Below are 23,177 nucleotides of genomic sequence, written 5' to 3' on the forward strand. Positions count from 1 at the left end.
GACAACTATTACGATTCCGTCAATTAGTATGATAGCATAGAATACAATTACATTAAATTATATGACTTAAAATTCAAACATGCTATAGTATATTGTCAAAAAATTGTGACAGGAATCGCCTCATTACTTGTGACCCCTGCGAAGTTCAGTTTGTCCGCCCCCCTTCAGATACTTTCAAAATAAACATTACATTACCGCCGAAATAACCCCATCAAAAACTCGGGCTATCTTAAGTAGACATTATGGTTCAACAGTACCGCAGCGTCACAGAAAACGAACAGTGCTCAGAGTTCAGAATGCCAAAGTAAAGAGTGAGGGCAATGAGTGATGCTGCAGACATCCACCGCAGACATCGACCACTGCTCCGATGGAGCTCCACACATCCACAAGCAGCGTGGCATTAAACATAAGTGCCCTGGAAGCTTAGCCCTCTCTGGGGTGCTTCCGCACAGACGGTGAAATAGTGTGGCGAGTGGCGGTTTGCGGATGAGGGGGATCAGGACGCTTCGGAAACGCTGTTTTTTACGGTCGTTTGACTGTCTGATAACTAAAAGCAGGCGATCATTCTTTCGGAGTAAGTGCGGGTCCAAACACCAAAACGGTAAAGATACCGCATTGCAAGTAAACACAAGTGAAGTGGTCCGACCCTCTTTCATCCACTGTTTGGTCTTCGTCGACCTCATCACTACGGGGGGTCGCGGTACTCAGGTCGCGGTAAGGGGAACTCGTGTCGCCGACATTGTTACTGCGATTTCCATGCAGAGCTTCGGTGGGTGCTTGCGTGTACGTCGCCAAGCACCGTCGTGGCCTAATGTGTTCAGCTTGAACACTGCATCACACTGACTCAGGTGGGGCGGCTGAGTCAGTGATCGATGCCGTTAAATGTGTATCGGAAACGCATTTCAAAAACGCCATTATCCCGGCGGGTTTTATTGCGGTTGATATTAATATTGATTTAGCGTCCGCCCCTGTCTCGGCTAGGACTCCTATCTGCGATAACGGCGGTATAGAAGGTGACCCGGGCGAGAACCCTGAGCCAACAGCTGAACTCAGCGGATCAGCACTTTCCAATCCGGTGTTCCAGTTCAATCCGAGGCCTTGGTGCTGTTACACTGGTCTGCACGGTTAACTTTGGACAGGCCATTCTTAACCTTTATTCAACACGCCGAGGAACGGATGAGCTTCCTGTTTACGATCCTTCTCAACCTGAACTAACACCACACCTCCCCGCGTGGCCCACCTCAGCCCGTCCAACTCCGTTTGCCGCTGAACCCCCCCTCACGTGACACACACAGCTAGACTGTGTACGTCTCGGGGCCTGGACTCGGGACTCCTGTCCTATCACCCGGACTGCTCCCGACGAGCTGGCTGTCGCCTTTGCGTTGGTTGACACCGCCGTCGGTGGGGTGAATGTGCTGCATGAATGGGGTGAATGGAAGGGCAATGATTGTAACGCGCTTTGCAGTGGCCGCTGGTTAGAAAAGCGCTATATGTTGGGGCGCCCCCCGCCCCGTTAGCCTCGCGTACCCAGTAAGGCCCCAGTCCTGATCACAGCGACCCGGGTTCATTGTCCGGTCCTTGGCTGCATGTCCTCCCCTCTCTCATCCCATACAGTCCTCTCTATCTCAATCTTTAATAAAGGATAAAACTGCAAACATAAAACTCTGCTGTCTGTATAAATGCGGTCCACTTACCCATTTGCCCCCTTCACTCCCCCCCCCGCCCCCCGCCCTCCAGACTGGAAGAGCGGCATGTCGGTGCCCCCGGACATCGCCATCGCCTACCTGATCCAGGGCAGCTTCTACGGCCACTCCATCTACGCCACGGTGTACATGGACGCCTGGCGGAAAGACTCGGCCGTCATGGTGGGTGCACCACGTCATCACGCTGGGCCCTCATCTCCTTCTCCTACGCCCTTCAGGTGGCGGAGACTAGGGGGGGCGGGGGGGGGGAGTTGAGTCCAAGCTGATTGGGTCTTGGTTCATCCAAAATGTCCGCTGACTACCTGTAGGCAATCCAGAGCGAGATGCTGTCACTCCGACCTCCGGCATTTAGTGTTAAATAGTTATTATTAAAAACACTCGGGGCAATATGGGATTTACAAATATATCTGGCTTGTCAGCCGACTGCATTCAGCGCCCTGGGTTAGGCTGGGATCAGATCTGGCCGTGTTCTGCACCAAACACGAGGTTTATGCCCACCCAGGTGATGCCATAATGATATTAAGGCAACGATCACTGTTATGGGATAAAATTAGCCGTATTAACAGATCGTTCAGGCTGCCTGCTCTCGGCCCTCAGACTCTGTGTTTAAACCATATCGCATCATCAATGTTTAGTCTGTAGGCTGAAAGAGGAACAGGAAACGTGATCCAGCCACGATGCAAAACGCTCTCTGCCTGCGCCGCGGTATCGAAGGGCAAATTAAATGGGCAATCTGTTGCAGACAAAAGCCATCTATGTATCGATTTATAGGTTAATTTGTTTTTATTATACACCACATTGCAAGGCCACCCTCACAGACCTTTACAGTGGAGCGGGTCAGAAACACCACACTGCTAAAGACTCATGGGGGTGGATGCTAAAGGAAGCTACAGACTCAGGGTAGATGCTAAAGGAAGTTACAGACTCAGATGCTAAAGGAAGCTACAGAGTCAGGATATGCTAAAGGAAGTTACAGACTCAGGATAGATGCTAAAGGAAGCTTCAGACTCAGAAAGATAGATGCTAAAGGAAGCTACAGACTCAGGGTGGATGCTAAAGTCAGCTTCAGACTCAGAAGGGGTAGAGGCTAAAGGAAGCTTCAGACTCAGGGTAGATGCTAAAGGAAGCTTCAGACTCAGAAAGATACGATGCTAAAGGAAGCTACAGACTCAGGGTGGATGCTAAAGTCCGCTTCAGACTCAGAAGGGTAGATGCTAACGGAAGCATCAGACTCAGATGCTAAAGGAAGCTTCAGACTCAGGATAGATCCTATAGGAAGCTTCAGGACTCGGATTTATGCTAAAGGAGCTTCAGACTCAGGATTTATGCCTAAAGGAGGCTTCAGACTCAGGATAGATGCTAAAGGAAGCTACAGGACTCAGGTTAGATGCAAAAGGAAGCTACAGTCTCAGAAGGCAATATGCAAAGGAAGCTACAGACTCGAAGGATATATGCAAAAGGAAGCTACAGACTCAGAAGGAGTATATGCAAAAGGAAGCTACAGACCTGCCAGAAGGATAGATGCTAAAGGAAGCTACAGACTCAGAAGGATAGATGCTAAAGTAAGCTAGCCGACTCTAGCAGGATAGATGCTAAAGGAAGCTACAGACTCAGAAGGAGATGTTGAGTCTGTGTTCCGTGCTTCTCGCCTCCCGTCCAGGTACCACAACGTGGGCGTGCTGGTGCTCTATCCTCGCATCGACATCGCATCAGCTGGTGTTCACCAAGCTCAACGTGTACCTGAAGTCCCCGGGGAGGGAGCTACTACCTGCTCAACGGACATCCTGTCCAACATGGGCTCCGTGAGCTTCAGCATCACCTGGTGAGTGGGCCGGACAGGGCCGGAGCCCGCGGGGGGGTGTTTTAGGTTTCAAATTAGGCTGTTGTACCTCTCGGGACGGATTTGCATTCAAAGGGGAGAGCAAGCAAGGGAGGCTTTGAGGTGCCGTGAGCTCTGATCGATGCCGGGTGTGCAGTTTCTTATCATTTGCCAAATTTAGAAGCGCACCTGTGTTTTTTATTTTCTGTACTATCAGTCTCGATCATTCTCTCTCTCTCTCGCTCTCTCTCTCTCTCTCTCTCTCTCTCTCTCTCTCTCCCTGTCTCTCTCTCTCTCTCTCCTCTCTCTCTCTCGCTCCTCTCTCTCTCTCTCTCTCTCTCTCTCTCTCTCTCTCCCTCTCTCTCCCCTCTCCTCCCACCCCTTTCACTGCTTCTCTCTCTCTATGTCTGTTTGTCTGTCCGCCTCTCTCAGTCTCACTTGTGCTCTCTTCCACTCCACTCTTCAGCCCACTCTCCCCTCTCAATGCCTTTCAATGTCCATCGAGGTCAGACTCTCCCTCTACCTGTCAGAGCGGTCGTGTGTCAGCGTGGCCGGACTGTCCCACCGTCCTGACCTTAAGGCCGGCTTCCCACCTCTCTTCGTCCCCCCCATCAGGTTCTGGTTCCGGCTGTACTGGTTCCCCCTGAAGGTGCTGTACGCCACCTGTGTCTCCAGCCTGCAGTCGGTCCCTCACATCCCCTTCTACTTCTTCTTCAACGCCCTGCTGCTGGCGCTGCTGCTCATGAACATCTACTGGTTCCTGGTGAGACGCAACGGAACGAAACACTGTCTGCACGTTGAGTTGGGATGAACGTCAGCTGGGATGTAGTGAAGTGTTCTCTTATCTGCTTATTCTTTGATTGCGCTGACTTACGAATCCTTATGAGGATTCATGGGGTAAATGTGTCGTTTTGTGTTTGAGAAGAGAACCAGTGGATTATCGGTGCCGATGGACGGATACGCTCAAACACACAAAAAAACACACACACTCACTCACACACTCACACACTCACTCATTCACTCACTCACTCACTCACTCACTCACTCACTCAAACACTCACTCAAACACTCACTCACTCACTCACTCACTCACTCACTCACTCACTCACTCACTCACTCACTCACTCACTAAGTCACTCACTCACTCCCTCACTCACTCACTCACTCACTCACTCACTCACTCACTCACTCACACACACACACACACACACAAGCGCCGAGTGTGCAGACCAAGTGTCTCCGGATGGTCCCGTCCTAACCTCTCCTCTCCTCCTTCTGTCCTCCCAGTTCATCGTGGTGTTTGTGGTGAAGGTGCTGAAGATGAAGGAGGTGAACGACGTCCGGGAGTACGAGGAGGTGGAGGGGGTGAAGGCGGCCGCGGCTGGGCTGGTCCCGGCCCACCAAGCCAACGACTCGGACCACCAGCACGACCACAGCGCCGTCCACGGGTGAGTCGCAGTGGAGGCCTTTAGAGGAGCCGGGATCTGATAGGAGGAGCTGTTTATCCCCAGCCACGAGCAAGTGGACGCTGTGTGTGTGTGTGTGTGTGTGTGTGTGTGTGTGTACGTGTGCTTGTGCGTGTGCGTGCGTGCGCTCGTGCGTGCGTGCGTGTGTGTTTCCGCTTGCATCAGGCCCATTCTGAGAGCCATTTAGACTCTGCCCTTAACGGCCTCGGGTCGTAAAGTGGAGCCCCTTAACGCATCTCGCTTGATGGGGCCAAACCAAACCCAAGGGTGCAAAGGAACCATTGCAGGAAGGGAACGCCCCCGTTCGACTGGAAGGGGCAGGAATACGACGGCTAGCGTCTTGCTAAGCATGGCGGTTGGTGGTTGAGATTGAGCTCGAGAGGCGGATTCAAAGTTTGCTCTGCACTGCTGTTGGTCGGTGTTGGGCAAGGAAGCGCGCACCATACTTAAAGAGGCGTTGCGTATCTCTCTGATTGGGCCGCTATCTTTGAAGCTCCGGTTGGATGCGTTGTTCTCTTATCTTCAATGAGATCAGTGGGATCGGCTGCCGGCCACGTGTCTCTGGATCATCCTCTGCTGATTACATCGCTCGCCCTCCACCACTGACATGCAGAAGCCCCTTTAGATACTGTTGGCTTCCCACGCATACAAACCATCACATCTCACTGTGTGCGTGTGTGTGTGTGTGTGTGTGTGTGTGTGTGTGTGTGTGTGTGTGTGTGTGTACTCACGCATGCGTGTGTCTGCTGTATTGTACCTGTTTATCAGAACAGACACGTTTGTTCAAACACTTTGTTTGCGGTCTTGTGAGATCCAGGCCTCTCACTATGAGTGTCACCACCTATCGCCAAAGTTGAACAGTCCCTTCTGGACCGTGATAGGCTGTCATAGGGAAACCCAGGTCAACAAGGTCAAGCCCGGTCAATGTTGACGATTCAAACTAAGCCCTGAAGCTTTTCCCAAATATAAATTGTTTTGCATATACAAATGTAGACAAACTCGAGTCAGGGGGAGGGTGCGGGGGGGGCGGGGGGGGGGGGGCCTTGATGTGGGGAAGGGCTGCTCCTCAGGCAGAGGTTATCGCGATGCACGCCAGCCCTGATTGGCCGATAGGATCAAAGTGCGTCCGTTTGCATGGAGATTCGATTAGGCGACGTGACCCAACCCTGCTCCTTATCAGCCCGCCCTTGTGCATGACTGACCTGCCCCAGAGCATCCGCTGACCGCCAGGGGGGCGGAGCTAGGGCTGAACCATTGATCTAGTTCAAACCGAAATCGCCATGTGATGAACGCTTTTTTTTTTTTTTTACTATTTTCTTTTACAATTCAATAGTAAAATAAGGATGTTATGATACCAATTCATGCATCAATTAATTTCAACAAATAGGCCTGGCCTAAAGGAAAGATCAGTTTATATGATGACTTCTTCCATTGTTGTGTTGTTCATACTATAGAATGAATTATTGCTTGTTTAGGCAATAATACAGAACATAAGGAAGAAAAATCGCATGCTAAATCGCAATCGCAGTTTTTGACTCTTTCATCCACGCCGTCCCCTCGCGCCCCCCCCCCCCCCCGCCGTCCATACAGGAAGTCTGGGTGGAGGCGGCAGTGAGGCGTGCTGCAGCATGCAAACACCACTCACATGTAAAGCTTTGAGTGGAGGTGATTTACTTTTCCTCCTGGGCTTTCTAGGGACGACCCAGATAGAGGCTATCGGTGTTCACTAGCGTGTTGCTCGAGGCACCGCAAGCTAGGAAGCGCAGGGCTAATGACTTGCTAATCATAGGAAATGGTCAATGAATAGGTGAAATTTATGCAGGGTTGGATTCCCTTTTGGCCTGAGCACATCCCTCTCCTCACAATGGTATTACACATGCACTCATTAACTGTAATGTTACTTAGAGAGCAGGTCTCATCTCCCTGTGGAGGGGAGGCGTGGGGGGAGGGGGGGGGAGGGATTGAGACGAGAGGTATCATCAGTCTTATCTTTCGCCCTTTCTGCCCTCCTTGATGCCTTGTCTCTCGTTTCCAGCCCAGCTATGGCTCCCTTACATTCTGCCGGCTACTCTAACATGCTCTGGGGCATGTGTCTTTTTTTTTCTCTCCCTCCTCCCTCTGTCACAGGAAACACGTGCAGAATGGCGTCTCCAAGGACAAACATCTATAGTGGATTCTCTGTCGCCATCTTCTGGCTGCCAGCCGCAAGTGCAGGCAGGACGGGCGTCCACGCGTGGCGGTTGGTGTGCAGTCATGATCGCAAAGGAGAAAAAAATAAAGAGCAGAAGAAAGTGGTTGGAAAAAGACCATATTTAGGCAGCGGATGTTTTTCTGTAGACTTGTTTCATTGTTGTCATGGTTGATCTTATCGTTTTTGTTTTAAATTATAGCACTGTGAATGTTATTTCAGGCGACTCTGTGTCTTACCATCCTCATCACAACGTCAACTTAGTTTTGCTTAGAGACGAGACATGCAAACCGCGATTCACAATACAACACCATGCCGGCTGTGTGTGTGTGTGTCTGTGTGTGTGTGTGTGTGTGTGTGTGTGTGTGTGTGTGTGTGTGTGTGTGTGTGTGTGTGTGTGTGTGTGTGTGTGTGTGTGTGTGTGTGTGTGTGTGTGTGTGTGTGGACGTTTGTGTCATCACAATCGTGGACCGTCACATCGCATAACATATCAGCACCCAGCCAGGATATACATCGTGAAGGGTGAGCTGCAATCACAGCCAGTGAAATATCAAAAGGTCTCTCTCTCTCTAAACTAAAAAAGAGCCTGGCTTCGGGATGCTGTGTGTGTGTGTGTGTGTGGGGGGGGGGTGTATGTGAGTGGGTGTGTGTGTGTGTGTGTGTGTGTGTGTGTGTGTGTGTGTATATGCGCGCAGCAGCCCCCAGATCCACCTGAGGCAAACTCCTTCCTGTTTGACCACGCTCTCGTATCACATATTGCTTCTCATCATTTCACTGGTCAATAACTGAACACGCTGCTTCTACACACACACACACACACCGATGTACTGAAAGACCAACACGTGCACATACGCATAGACACGCACGCGTAGACACTCACATACGCATGGACCCACACACACACACAAACACCGCAGCAGTTGTGTTATTGAGATAGCCCCATCATGTTTTTGGTGCATGAGGGAGTGGTGTGTGTGTGTGTGTGTGTGTGTGTGTGTGTGTGTGTGTGTGTGTGTGTGTGTGTGTGTGCGCTGCAAATAGTGATGTAAGACCTTTTTTGATACATAGAATTCCAAAACCCTTCGGTTGTTTTTAAAGTGAGGCATTTCAAATGATGAACGTGATTTTCCATGTCTCTTATTTGTTTACTTCCTTCCTGTTGATAAATAGGCATTAGAACACTTACACTCAAAGAGTTCCCGTATGGAATTTATTTTTCGTTTTCTTAATATTTTTTTCGTGTGTTTGTAGTATTGCGTCTGTTGTTGCACTGAGATGAAGGCGTACAAGCTGACGGCCGGTTTATTGACTGCTGTAATTGATTGACTGGGTTTCCGTATAATACTCTCGTTTCTGTTAGAAGGGGTTAATGTTTTATGTTGATAAGCCGTTCAGCGGTTCTCAGAAAATCGAAGTGACGGCCCTGACCCTGTATATGAGAAAAGGAAACAAGCACCATGTGGGAATGCATGACATAGGAATGGTTTTGTTAATATGCTATGAAGTTGTCTTAACATTACAAATGACGAAGAAAAAAAATGCAACCCTCCTGCTTCTCAATGTAATCGTAAACTCCCAGTCGACGGAGTAAACAAATCCACTTCCATCAGAATCCATCTGAGTCAGCGGAGGCCACGCAATCACGCGGGTGTCTTTTTGCGCGCGTGTGCGTAGGTGTGCGCATTCTCCGTACAGCTCCAGAGAGTCCATCCATCCATCCATCCTACCTCCTCGATCCAATTGAAGCTCTTAGTTTTCCGGACCAACAGCATGCTTGTGCCGCTGGAACAGGCCGCAGATGTTGTGACACACTTGTGTCTCTTTGTCAGTAGGCAACGCTTCAGTTTGTTTGTTTTAGCCCACGGACCCCCCCCCCCTCACCCTTTCAAAACTAAGCTCAAACTAGTTCATGAGTTTCCTGTCGGACGTAGTCGTTTTTATTACTATACCTTTGTTGATTTCTCTAAGAAAATAGCTGCTGTTTTCTGTTTCTGGTTTTGTCCTGAGAGCATTGTCTGTAGAGCGACCCACCATCCCCTCGCTGTTCTGCTATGATTGGCTGTTCATTCCAGGATCCCGAGGGACTAGGTAGTCACCTTGTTTTGTTTTATCACTTTAGATTCGTTTTGATTAATTTTGATCACTGAGTCCTATTCCTTCTTTAGCCTCTAACGAGTTTCCTTGATGCTCCGATTGTGTATGACGGCAAAAACCTTGAGCTCTCGGTTGACACCTTTTGCAGCACGTGGTGCTATGCATAATTGTGTATTATAAGTTGAAGCGAGACTTAATCACTCCCCGAAGGCTACAATTACTGTTTGTAATATAACTATCGACTACTGATTTTTTTAAGTTAACATTCTAGCCCCAGGGGACTTGAAATGAACTGAACTCTTTTCCAGGGTGTTAAACTCCCTTTTTAATGATTTCCTCAAACCTTTTTTTAAAAGGCATACTTTAATGACAACTTTAGCCATGGTTGAATTAGTATTATTTCACTGCAAAAGAAAACGTTCGAGACAGGGGCAGAGATGAGTGTTGTTAACATGAATGAACCGCGATGAAGGTTTGACGTGCCATGGTCCCCCAAGGAAACCATCCATGGTACGTTCAATCACTGAGTAACTTCGCCCCCTCCCGCTCAGTCCATATCTCTCCCCGTCTGTCATGATAGCGATGGCCTTGATCTGCATTAACTGCATCCAGGACTGGTGTGTTTAATTTGACAGGAGTTTCCATTGGAACCGTCCAAATGCACCTTCCGAAAATAAATCTTAGAAGTCCCCAAATGGGGAAAATATGAAACTACGAAAAATGAAATGATGTGCAGTGGATTGATATTAGGTAAATGTTTCCGTGATTTATTTGGCTGATCTATTTTCATGTGAAATGGGGGATGCTGTGAGATGCATTTTGATTAATGTTTTTAGATTGTGCCAAAAACGTCCATTCAATTATAATCTTGGTGTTTTTCTGGGACCTAGCGGAAAGGGCGGGGTAGAGGTTGTTGAAAATATGGGCGGTTATTTCCTGCAGTTTTTATTTTATTTTATAAATTGCACTGTAATTTATTGTTTTTTGTTTACTAGTACCTCACAATGTCAGTAAATTTGAATAATTGTGGAACTTTTGTAATCACATTTGAGAGTTAGCTGTTAGGGTTGTAATTTTAAAGATACAGGATTTGTTGCTCTGGACCATTGGTACACTGTAAAAATCAACCATTCGCTCCTTTTCTTTATCTGATCTCGTTTGAATCTCACCCCTTTCTAAATCTCTGACAACTGGTACTCAATGTTTTATTTCATTTTTTAAACATAGTTTTAATAATTCCATTCAACCAGTGTTATTGTATCATGTGCCCCTTCATCAAATAAAAATAATGATGTAAATTACAGCCAATCCTTTGCATCGCAGATTTATTTCACCAAATTTATTTTTGTTTAAAGTATTATCTAACGGTCATTTTCAGGATCACATGGCAACAGCTTAAGACACGCACATAACAGGAGAGATCAAATCAGTGCTCACATCCAGCATCGCCTGCTTCAATAAATTAAGTCATAGAAAGGCATCCCACACACACACACAGCATTTCCCTTGGTAGGCAAGTCATTTACACAAGTCCTTTTTCATCGTTACCATGATTGTAAATAGGGACCGGGGGGCAGACATAGATCATGCACTGACACATGGAATAGTTACTATCGCTAGCAAGCAATATGCATTCTTGACAAGATCAGGGAACACAGATTTAATCAAATGCAGTAAAACAATGGTTGTCACCAAAACGTCTTGACCTGAACATACTGTTATCTGATACCGATAGTGACACCTCCAGCAATAACATGAAGAATTGGATCACAATGACATTCAACATGGCCTGGCCTTTCGGCTTGGTTCCTTGTGTCCTACGGTGTTATGGTGGCACTGTGTGAGAGAATGCCCCACGTCCAACACATGCATGGGCTGACAAGATCAAGTGGCCATGATCGTTAACCATTAACAGCCCAGCAAAATCGCAGACAGCAGGATTTAGGGTTAAGGTAGAGTAGAGTACATTAGTATGAATTGACAATTTTTTAAAAAACATTAGTGAGAAAAAACAAACATTAAGTGCAACAAAGGTCTCCGATGTTTGTTCAATGATCAAATAATTTCATTTTTTTGCATTATTTTTTTTTTTTACCGAAATCGTATTCAAAAATGGGATTTAATTTCATACAGGAGGAGAACAAGGAAATTCATTAGCATATCATCATAACCGCTCCAATTGTTTAAGCGTACTAAAAAAGGGCAATCAAGCCGGGTTATCTACACACAATCTTCACATTAATTCGGACAGGCCTTCCGATAAGTTAAACCATCCTTAAAAAAAAAATGAAGTCATTACCGAGTGTTACGAATGCGACACATTTCAATACAGATTACAGGGCGACCTCTGACCTCCACAGAACTCAAATCTCCCTCTAGCTGCCTGATGAAGCCTGAGCCCCTCCAGTTCGGTTTGGCAGAGTAACACTCAGGCTCCGAGAGCCTTGTTAACGGCCAGCCTGCACCTGGCTACCCACCCCCATCGACCCACCAGGGGGGGCCAGGGAGAGACCTCACAGGGGGGTCCAGGACTCAGCCTGTCCCAGCCGTCTCATGGTGCGTCCGTCTGACCCGACTGCACAGACAGACACCCCAGGCTGAGTACAATTTGGTGATTTACTGATTACTCAAAACTGGTGGTTAATAAAAAAAAAATATAAAGATATAAAAACAGGAAAAAAAAAAAAGGCAGGAAGACGGGGAGAAAAATAAATCTTGGCATTTTTGTCAAAAATGAGCCCCAAAGTGTTAATGTTTTTTAAAAATGTGTTAAATTCATCAGCGAGAGGGTAATGACAATGTTGGTTCAAAAAAAAACATCAGGCAGTCTCTCCCTCACGCACACGCACACGTACACACACACACACACACACACACCTACCGAAGTACATACAAACACAGCTGCATGGCCCGGCCTCAGGTTCTGATTGGCCGGAGCTCAGAGGGGGAGTGTGGGGGGAAAGGATTGAGCGGGCCAAGAGGTCTAGTGGGTCTTGGCCTTGGGCTGAGTGACTTTACGGATGACACTGTAGAGGAGGCCGAAGTTCTGGAACGGACCAAGGAGAAACAGATGGAGTGAGTGACTTTTGAAAGACTTTGTTATAAATTGTTAAGTAATTAAGTAAGAAGTGTCAGCTTGCCTAAGGCGATACAGAAATTAAGTACTGTGTTGCAAAAAGCACTACTTTGACATAAATACCGATGTTATACCCACGCTTGACTGAAAGGATTGCAATGGCGGCTATAAAAGGATTATGACGTGTAAAACAATCTGAAGTGCTCTAAAGACCTACCTGGATGGCCAGATACATAACTCCCAGATAGGCTGCTATACAGAACGCCAGTAGCAGGTCAAAAATGGCAGGTTTTACTCTGAAACAGACAAGATAAAAAGGGGATTTACAGACAAGGCCAACTTAAAAAGAGGACTTTTAACCTTAGGAAGATTGGTGCCACTCCCAAAGCTGTTAAAATGAATCAATTGGGATTCAGCTCAAGCCTGCAGAACCATTCAGAGGCCATCTAAAGCCCTACCTGTAAGCATTCATTTGTTGCTTCAGCTGATCGTAGAACACAAACTCCGGATCCCTGAGAGAGAAAAACAAAAATCTAAAAGTTAAAATCACCGCACGAAGCCGAACAAGAAACAGTCCTCATCCGGGCTTTGTGTGCGACAGTCGCCGCGGCGGCGGTCTAAACGGAGCTGGGCTGACCTCTTGTCCGCCTTGACGTAGTGCCTCTTGACGTCCTTCAGGTAGCGCCCCAGCTGGTGCTCCAGGGTGGACACCACGCTGCTGTCCTTGTCCAGGAGCTGGGCCGCGCGGGGCTGAGCCGTCAGCCAGTCCACCACCGACGACAGCTGCTCCTCTTGCACCTGCTGGGGGGGGGGGGGGGACAGGGGGGCGTCACCAGGGCGGCAGGCCGTGGAGCAGTGGGGATGTCACCGGAGACTTTTCCCTTCCCGATAACGATTCCTGAACTTGAGTATCGGCCGATACCGAGTATTTACTGATCCAGCCTCTAAGCCTTGTGACGACTCATAGAACAAAAAAAAAAAATTGATTTATAATCTATATTTATAATAATACATTTGTAATATTTTAGGTTAGCATCAATGCATCCACGTTTTTCCTAATTGGTAGCTGGAACGCACGTCGCTCGGAGAAGACGCGTTTCCCATTTCCGACTTTTCCACCTCCAGCCATTTACGAACGCAACATAACACTGCAGGTGTTTGTGATGTTCTTTGCCTGTGTCATAGACGAGTAAGTCACGTGGTGGTACCGAATCGGCGCATTGACTTGCATACTGCCTAAAAAAATGCAGTATCGCCGACACTGCCAAAAAATGCAGTATCTGAGGAATTTCTGATACTGGTATTGGTATCGGAACAACTCAGAAAAAAGGAAGTGTGAGAGGGGGGAGCGCAGCTCTCTTACCATCTGCTCAGTGAAGATCTGGAGGTCCTCTGGGACACCCTGGGAGGAGAGAGGAGGAGACGGTCAACCAACACGTGGGGACTACCCATGTTGAAGTGACGTCAGTGCAGTGGACCACAGCAGTACCTCAGCGTTCACCTTCTCCGTCAGGTTGTAGATGACTCTGGCCAGCGCCTCGGCCACCACCTTGGTGTTCCTGCTCAGCTTCCTCAGGTCGACATGAGGCCTGCGCGCACACACACACACACACACATATATATATATCAACACAAGGCAGACGGGAAGGGACATTTTGCAAGAGGGAGAAAAAGAAAAATAGAATAGGTTCCGTCTAGATCACCCAGAACAAAAGAGTGAAATTCTGCAGAAGACATGCTTCTCTTGGAATTTGAAATGCAAGAAGCGGAACATAGAAAGATGGTGCGCAGTATTTGCTGTTCTAACCACACAAACACACACACACACACTCACACACACACACACACTCACACACACATGGGAGACAGCTGGGAAGACACAGGGAAAGTTAGAGTTGAACGAACAGGAAGGAGCTCTTACGACACCGGTGGGCCAATCACAAAGATCCGACTCCCACATTACCATGGGCTTCCCAGATCTGACAAAAGTCCAAAACCATAATCACAAAGGTAGATTAATTTAATATATTAATATCTGGCCATGGTTGTGTGTCTTAGGGCTTTGTTTTAATTACGTTTTGAACCACTGCTTCAATGTGGACCCCCACCCTCATTGATCAGCCCCAGATTAATATCCAATCAACTCTGTTCTAACTGTTTTAAATAAAGACCCCTTCGTTGAAACCATTCCCTCGGAAGACCGACAAGACAAGGGAGGCCGGCGCGGGGTACAGATGGGGGGACGGGGGACGGACGAGACAGACAGACAGAGACTTCTAAGGGGAGAGGGAGGGGAGACGCCGACTGTGAAACAACAAAGACGGCAACGCCAGCGTCCGCCCCCACGCTGGCGCGAGGCGCGAGGCGTGCAGTAGAGGGACCCACCCAGCAGGGGGCAGTCCCGCTCCGTGGCGAGAGGAGGGGGACACTGACCGCACGTCCATGATGCTGGAGCGCTCCGCCAGCCGGTGGGAGGGCAGGTGGGACAGCGTGAAGGCGGGCAGCCGGCGGATGCCGAAGCGCTCGTGCTCCCAGGCCAGCGTGTCGTCGGCCAGGTTGATCTTCTTGTGCACCATGGAGAACTTGAGCTCCGGGTACTGGCTGGCCACCACCTGGGGGCGGGGGGGGGGGACGACGACGACATCGGACCATAGATCAAGATCTGACTTTGTTTTTACTCAGCCCCAAAAATCCAGTACCGGTCAGGCTCTAGTTATTGTAGTTTTTGATTCCTTCCATGTCTTTTTGAACATGCATTGTGTTATTGGAGTTATGTATTTGTTGCTCAGGATCCTTAGGGTCCCATTTGTTTATTTTTATTTTAATTCTTGCATTTTATTGCTCATTTTGTAGGCACTCTTTTTAAAATGATCAAGAAAAATAATGAAAAAATTAAAATGTACGTCGTCCTTCCATTTCCTCTTCCGTGCGAAAAGCGCTGCTGATTATATCGTCTCTTTAAGATGCGATACTAAACACATTTTAAGAGGGTTGCATTTGTGCAATGGGAACCATCTGCAGTTCAATAACGGCTAGTGACATCCATTGAAACTGTACTTCACAGCAACAACTTCAGCAGAGACATTTTCCCACCCCGTCTTGTTTACTACGAGGACAACTTGGCTTTGGTTTGGAAAAATTACATAACCTTTAAAAATAAATGTTATAAATGTTTGTTTGGTCCTATCCCAGGTTACGTCATCATTGACAGCTGCACACAAGTCGTATACACCCGGTGGATCATAGGCTTGTGCGACGCGGACGACCGTAGTGTCTGACGGCTCTGCTCACCGACTCCAGCTCCCTCAGCAGGGCGTGCTGGGGGGTTCCTTCCTTGGGGGGCTTGGACACGTGGAGGTGCAGCCCGTCGCCGTTCCCCAGGGTGTCCAGGCACAACACAAAGGCCACGTTGTCCTGCAGCAGGCTGGAGTCTGGGGGCAGAGAGAGCCAAGGGGATGAAACAGGGGGAACGGACAGGGGTTAAAGTAAGGATTTAAGTTTGGGCCCACGAGCTCCACAGCGAGATGCCGGACCCCTACCTAGTCCTTCGTTTGTTAGGGCCTCCTTAGTGTTAGTGCTGAATAGTATAGGAGAAGAAAAAGCTATGAGAAGTGTAGCGTCATGCCTTTAAGGCCACGACCAGACTATGGTCAGGCCTCCAATTTAGACGCGATGCTCTATGTCCAAACCGGAAGATTCTCTGTTATGGACAACAGGAAGCAGGGGTACAGACAACAGGCCTATCAATTCCTGAATTTGCTCTTTTTTTTTATGTCGCATTATAGAATGAGATAGTTAGTGAGATAAAGGACCAGGGCAGGAATCGAACCGAGGTTGCTGTGATCAGACCTGAGCCTAAATGGTACGCGCTCTACCCGATGCGCCACCGGGGCCCACATTCCTTCGGTGGTCCAATCACTATTCTAAACTAAAGGGAACTTTATTTAGCTTTAGATTGACTTAAGAGAATACATCATTCATTATTAGTAATTTGGGTGAGCCATGGATACATTACTGCATAGAAATGTCAATTATCAAAAATAAACCAATGAAATTTTATGATTTAGGAAATATTTTCCAACAAAAAAGGACACAATTTATCATCAACATGCTTAAAGCTTAGCCTGCATGTTCCGGCCCACAAAGAAAGAAGTCAGCCCTGAGTTTGCAAATTTAAGGCCTCCGTGAACCGGAAATTAACTCTACCACAGATTAGTCCTCACGTTTCCACAGAAACATGTTGCGCAAGCATGCTGCTTCTACTACTACCACTGCTGCTTCTACTCCTACCACTACCAAGGTGGTCCTCTTCCATGAATAATATTGTGCACAATGTTGTTTTTTGTGCACAAAATTGTACATAGTTGCGTTGTGAATATTTTACATTTATTTCAATGAAGTCTACCTTGTTGCTCAATAAAGTGGGTGGCCGTGTGCGGGGAGGATAGTTTAACCTCATCATGTCCAGGTAGGGGTGGAGTTCTGCCTGCATACCCGTGTGGTCCAAGTTGTCCTCCAGCCAACGCTTGGTTCCCTGGTAGTTAAACTTCCCTCCGCCAGAGACGAAGAACAGCAGGTTGTACCTGAACACAGAACAGGGAGAACGCGGTCATCTACAGCCGTCGATAAACTACATCCCACACGGTACAGGTCTCTAATACAGCAGGGTTAGAAGATCCGCACTGAAAGATTCCCCCTGCCTCACAGTAAGTCTGTCCATAGTTGTACACAGGATATGGGGCACGACCCGTCAAATGAAATAGGATGCCGGTGAGTACCAATCTATTACCAGTATATATATATGCACAGAAGTGGTCAAGAACAAATGAGGGAATGAAAGTGCTTATTTAATGCTGAATAATGTTGTAGAAAATAACCCTGGCAACTCAGCACCTACACATTCATTATTAAGCAAGCGTAAACAAACGTAAACCATTTAGGCTTTCCCAACTTCACGAAGTGTTCCATTAGAAGTGTTCCGACCCTGTCAATTTATGTGCGACCCAAATTATTTTATGAGCTTTAAAAAAATAAAATAATAATAATATATATATATATATATAATAATTGATGCAAACTCTAATTACGTTTTTGTACAGCACCTCTTCATTCTGTACAAGGATGAGCGAATTTTCTCGTTTTTAGATGAAAACAACCTACCTATCATTCGCTGCCGCTGGAAAAAATAAAATAAAAAAGTAAAATCAATTCCCTACCTACCCATGACCTCAACTGACAACCAACAGGAACCAAACTTTTTTTTTCTTTTTTAGGCATAATCTCATCCTCCCAGAAGATGAGCACCACCTACCCAGCATGGGTCCTCTTGTAGGTGTACAGCCTGGAGAAGAGGCGCGCCAGCTCCAGCAGCATGGACACCCCACTGCCGTTGGAGTCCGCGCCGTAGGACAGCCACTGTGCGACGGACAAAACACACATTACCTTCACCGTCAGGGCATCCCTGGCCATCATTTTACATTTATTTAGTTTTGCATTTAGGTCTCCGCTCTCCTACACACTTACTTTTTATTATATATTTTTATTATTTAAGTCTCCGATTTCCTACTCGTGTTTCTCTTATACTTTTACTTTTTCTTATGTTGCACTGTTGGAGGAGCCCAAGACTAAAGAATATCATTGCCAGCGACTGTTCTGTAATTGTCTTAATAACATGCATTAAACTCTCTTTTGTCACATTAATACTAGTATACTACACTAGTGCTACTATACTAGTGTATATTGTCTGGCGGGCAGGTTGTGTACCGGAGCCACGCCGAACGCGTCGTAGTGAGCGACCAGGACGATGGTGGGCAGGTCTTCGCCTCCGACCCCGGCCAGCCGCCCCTGAGGGACAAGAAGACACGTGTTAATAACTAGAGCTGTGGCACGTGGAGACGGCATTGTCCAGGGCAGCTCCCCGGCTCTGGAACTCCCTCCCCCGACATATCCGCGATTCCCAGTCCCTCACCGTCTTCCAGTCGCACCTCAAGACCCATCTCTTCTCCTCTGCCTACTCCTAGACCACCCCCCCCCCCCACCCCCGCCATAAACATCGACAATGTATCATTATTACATTATGCTCTCCTCCAATAAAGTCTGAAAACATTGGCTTCAAGTTCAAAAAGTGGAGCTGAGGAGAATAAAATAAAAGTTACACAGTAACCAGTGTATTAAAAAGCTTATTTAAAATTAGCGTTTTCCGGAAAACCAAGAGCTTGAGAACTTGTTCATATGCATGGCATACATTAGGGCTAGCAGTAGCAGCGAACAGAAACTACATTCAGTAAACCTGCGGCCAGTCCATTTGCGTGCTTGCTGCGGGGGGGGGCACTCCCAGGCACTCCCCCGTAAAAATCCTCAGTGGGCATCCTCTAATCCCCTGCACAATGACTAAACCCATTCATTCACTCTGGGTTTAAGTCCCTGCTCAGATCAACACACAAAGCCCCCGCACACTTTCTTTGTAATTGTCAACCACTTTTTTTTAGTTCGAATAGAAACAACAATAGACTGTCATTTTAATAACTCATCAAGGAAATGGATTCCGCTACCCCATTAATGTTCTCCACAGTAGTTGTTGGACGGCTTGGTTTTAAAAAGCCCTGACATGGTCCTTCCCAAACTAGTAACCGCATCAGGTGGGAACAGACTAGCGTGAGGACTTTGTGTCTCACCTCCAGACTAGTGATGGCCCAGTCGCTGATGGCTTTGCTCTGGGCCCCGCTGGTCACCATCTGGAAGCCGTTGGCTGTGGCAGTATGCAGCAGCACTGGGGAGGATAAAATGGATGACAGTCAAAACCAGCATCCTGTTTCCTCTGGTGACTGTGCTCTAAGATCTTAAACTACACCATACGAACTAGTGATCGACCGATATCGTATATTTGCGTTTTTTACGTGTACCGGCCGATTTTTTCCCCCATTATTTTCTTCGGCATGACATTTACAGACAGTTCAATAAATGTTTCTCATAAATGAGAAATTGTAACATTTGTTTTCATCATTGTGTAATTTTTATGATGCTAATTGAGAGGGCTTAGCCTGGAGATCCGGACCCACATCTAGAAAACTGTAGGGTCTGGCAAAGAGTAATGAAAATGGCCCAACTCGAGGGGCCGCACCAAGCACGCATTTGAAAATATCAGAAGAATACAAGGGGTAACGTATCCAGACCAGTGGATCTAACCTATAGATAAGACTCTTGCCGTATCCGGTCGGTAAAACAGCAACGCTTTTGGCCCGCCTATATTGATACATCGATGTGATTGGTTAATGTTCTGGGCCAGGGGAGGCCCAGAATATACACGAGTATATTGCTCGTTCCCAGAGTGACTCGCTGAGCAAATTTTAATTGTGCTCTCGCGAGAACTCTGGAGTCAGGGAATTATCGGCTCAAGAAAATCGGTATCGGCGGGCATATCGGTTATCGGCTAAGGCTGATGAAAAAATATCGGTATCGGCCCTAAAAAATCCATATCGGGCGACCCCTAGTACGAACACCTTTGAATTACTATTTAAATCAAAGACCATCATATCCATTCAAACTTAAGCAACACGGCAAAAGAATACACCCGTTTCGCCTACAGACATACTTCTTGGATCGTGAATGAGCACGATCCAAGACATCCACACTAGGGATCGACCGATATATCGGTCGGCCGATATTATCGGCCGATATTCGCGGTTTTTACGTGTATCGGTATCGGCCGATACGCGGCTGATTTTCGCCGATTTTTTTTATTTTATTTTTTTTACTTGTTCTACCTCACCTGTTTTTAATATTTGTTAAATATTGTTCATCTACTTGTTCTTACTTGTTCTACTTCACCTGTTTTTACTATTTGTTAAATATTGTTTTTTATATTGAAGTTCAATAAATGTTCCTTTAAAAAAAAAAAATAATAATAATAATAATAATCGTCTCAAGAAAATCGGTATCGGCGTATCGGCGTATCGGCTAAGGCTGAGGAAAAAATATCGGTATCGTATCGGCCCTAAAAAATCGGTATCGGTCGATCCCTAATCCACACCTTCTGCAGCGGTGGAGGACCCCTGGGTGGGCGAGGACGTCAGGGTCTGGGTGTAGATGGACAGCAGCTCTTCGTCCTCCAGTGCAAAGTACACCGGGACGATGGTCTCTGTGGCCAGCATCTCTGGCTCCAGCTCCATGAACTGCTACAGTGGACCAAAGTGAGAGAGGGAGGTGTTAACTATGGTGGGATCGCACGGCTCACATGGGTCAAGGTATTCGGCAATGCAAGCAGTGCTTCCTGCGTGCGTTTATCATTCATATTATGGAATTCAACCACTTTGACGAAACATGCTAGCACGGTTAGACCGGCTTTACTGTATAAATAAGTACCGTACACAGTAAAGCACTTTTCCACGTTATCATTACTTTTACTGCTGACAATTAAAATAAGCAAGTACTATCATGAGGAGTCTCAATAAATTGTGATTAAATTAACAAAAGCCAACCTACTACTACTACTACAACTACTCCTGCTACTAGAAATGTTTAAGAAAAAAGTTGAGTGTGTGTTTGGATCAATGCACAATGTTACAACTGTTAAACGACGATGGTGAAGAGCGTTATTACTTGTACTATGTCTTGAGGCATAGTAGACATGTTCTTGGGCAGGATTATCACCACAGCCCCAGCCGACTGGCGCAGGGCTTTCTGGTACTTCTCATACGAGAAGTCCACCAGCCGCATAATAACACAGCGACGACTGAGGACCTCTGCCTCCACAGAACGGGCCTCCGTGTTCAAGATGGCATTCCTGGTACCTAGTGGTAAACAAGTTTGAGACATCAGGTTAGTGTACAAAGATATGACATTACAGGAACAAGTATCGTTATACAAATAAATCAAACGTATTCCCTTTATATTGATCCATTCTTTTTTAGCAACATTGGTACACAGTGTGAACCAACATCGTATGACAACACTTGAGTATTAGACCCTGCATTTAGTGAACGCAAATGCCAGTGAACGGGATTGCATGTTTATATCTGAATATTGTTTTCACTTTTTCAATCGTACTGGGTTTGCTGGGGCCAATTAAAAACATATCTACCTACACCAGTGGACACCCTTCATTAGACAATTTGCATTATAGTAAGTACATGCAAATGTTGTAATCGTTCCATCACTATGTTTGTAACGTCATCGGTTTAGAGGGGTATATTGTATCGGTTAATTTGAATGGAAATCGCGTTCAATTCCGAATCAATGAACGGGCCAATAAGGAAACAACAGCTAGCCAACCCAGCTACTGCGGCTAGGAGCTACAGCTAGCATGCGTGCTGTCATTGCGTTACCTTGACATTTATAGTCAAGCGATTGGATTTAGAACCAACACACGTTACTAACCCAGTATAATTAAATCTCCGTTTTATTTTCAGTGCATTCCCGACTTGACTTACCATAGGGCTGTCCCTGTAGGTCGTACTGCTGCATGCGATACACAGTGAATTCATGCGCTGCATCAGCTGGGAGCGGTGACACAAGAATCAGCACCGCAGGAATAAATACAATAAATGTCAAGGGAAACGATGTTTTAAACATGTTATCGAACACCTCGCTTGCTTCCTCAAACATCGTGGCGAATACGTTGAGCACCAAAGTAGAGGAAAATTAAGAATTTTGGCTGACCAGATGATAAGGAACTGGTAGCTATTGGAGCTAACCTACTTGCTAAGCAACTGCTACTCTCTCTCTTTGGCATGTGATTCTGAGCAGGCGAACAGCTCGGCTACCTCTTGTGTCACAGCGTGCCAAACGGAATTATAAACGTCTAAATGTCCAAGCTTGAAAATCGATGTAGATAAAATAACAACGATTAATAGTGTATTAATTTTTTTACATTTGCAAATATACATATATATTGGTGTATACTAATAGTGGTCCTTCCGGAAAAAGTTGTGCCAGCTATTGCAGTTAAGGGTTTGAACTTAAGATGGCGCTATATATCCTCTTTGGTTTGTTCAAGGTCTTGGATGATTCTGCAGTAGGATGTCTCTAGCTTATGGTACACATACAACAACCATTGACCACAGGGGTGCTTTTATAGGAGCTTACATTTGAAAATTTTGGATAATCGTATGTATCGGCATTGCGCACGTGTGTGTGTGTGTGTGTGTGTGTGTGTGTGTGTGTGTGTGTGTGTGTGTGTGTGTGTGTGTGTGTGTGTGTGTGTGTGTGTGTGTGTGTGTGTCTGCGTGCAAGGGTAAGTGTGTGTGTGTGTGTGTGTGTGTGTGTGTGTGTGTGTGTGTGTGTGTGTGTGTGTGTGTGCGGGTAAGTGTGTGTGTGCGTGTTTGTGTATGTGTTTGCGTGTGATTGCAAGGGTGTGCGTGTCAGAGTGAAAAATAAATAATATGGTAATCAGTATGTGCGTGTGTGTCTCTTTCTCTGTCCACTCTGTCTGTCTTTCTCTCCGTCTCTGACTCTGACTCTCTCTCTCTCTGACTCTCTCTCACTCTCTCCCCCCCTCTCTCAGTCTCTACTCACTCTCCCTCGAGGGCTGCTTTGCTAAATGGAAGATTAATGCTGATATGATGTCCTGCCATCCCACTTAATGGACTTTGGCATCATTATTTCCTGTTGTATGAGTAATACGGCTAAAGCAGATAGCCTGATGCCTGGTTATAGAGAAGCAATTTGGACTTCTACAGCATCCCCACAAGAGCCTGCCTTACTCAGAGGACAATCCAAACAATTTGCACCATGGCAACGTTCACAGATTGTGTATTATTCTCACAAAGAGTAAATATTCACAAGGCGATATTCACGTGGGGTTTACTGGTTACTGATGGTGTTTAAACAACTA

The 23,177-nt window shown here is 46.7% G+C and overlaps 2 protein-coding genes and 1 non-coding gene across 4 annotated transcripts in view; 1 reads left to right on the forward strand and 2 right to left on the reverse strand.

The window, feature by feature from the left end:
* Nucleotides 1-9,760, forward strand: part of cers1 (ceramide synthase 1) — a 30,770-nt gene extending 21,010 nt beyond the window's left edge. The window contains 10 exon segments of the mRNA XM_060067850.1: nt 1,738-1,868; nt 1,870-1,890; nt 1,892-1,917; nt 3,361-3,411; nt 3,413-3,452; nt 3,454-3,480; nt 3,482-3,525; nt 4,138-4,285; nt 4,810-4,970; nt 7,116-9,760. Coding sequence (XP_059923833.1) covers nt 1,738-1,868; nt 1,870-1,890; nt 1,892-1,917; nt 3,361-3,411; nt 3,413-3,452; nt 3,454-3,480; nt 3,482-3,525; nt 4,138-4,285; nt 4,810-4,970; nt 7,116-7,158 — 692 coding nt within the window. The 3' untranslated portion in view covers nt 7,159-9,760.
* An 834-nt stretch (nt 9,761-10,594) lies between these two features.
* ncln (nicalin) lies at nt 10,595-22,106 on the reverse strand. 2 transcript variants are annotated; one of them, XM_060067831.1, is made up of 15 exons: nt 21,775-22,106; nt 20,945-21,135; nt 20,376-20,520; nt 19,021-19,115; nt 18,110-18,190; nt 17,658-17,761; nt 16,841-16,929; nt 15,638-15,777; nt 14,780-14,958; nt 13,836-13,935; nt 13,710-13,748; nt 12,984-13,147; nt 12,805-12,858; nt 12,564-12,642; nt 10,595-12,316 (listed from the first exon to the last, which is right to left on the reverse strand). In XM_060067831.1, the coding sequence occupies exons 1-15, from the start codon at nt 21,947-21,949 to the stop codon at nt 12,254-12,256; spliced, it is 1,698 nt and encodes a 565-aa protein (XP_059923814.1). In that variant the 5' UTR covers nt 21,950-22,106; the 3' UTR covers nt 10,595-12,253. The 2 variants fall into 2 exon arrangements, with proteins under 2 accessions (XP_059923814.1, XP_059923813.1); XM_060067830.1 differs by having other exon boundaries at nt 14,732-14,958; nt 21,775-22,104.
* LOC132470042 (small Cajal body-specific RNA 11) lies at nt 15,957-16,059 on the reverse strand. Its single transcript, XR_009528581.1, has one exon. It is a non-coding gene; the product is annotated as a small Cajal body-specific RNA 11 (non-coding RNA).
* Nucleotides 22,107-23,177: the final 1,071 nt, after the last annotated feature.

This window comes from Gadus macrocephalus, chromosome 12, assembly GCF_031168955.1.
Source record: "Gadus macrocephalus chromosome 12, ASM3116895v1".
Lineage (NCBI taxonomy): Eukaryota > Metazoa > Chordata > Actinopteri > Gadiformes > Gadidae > Gadus > Gadus macrocephalus.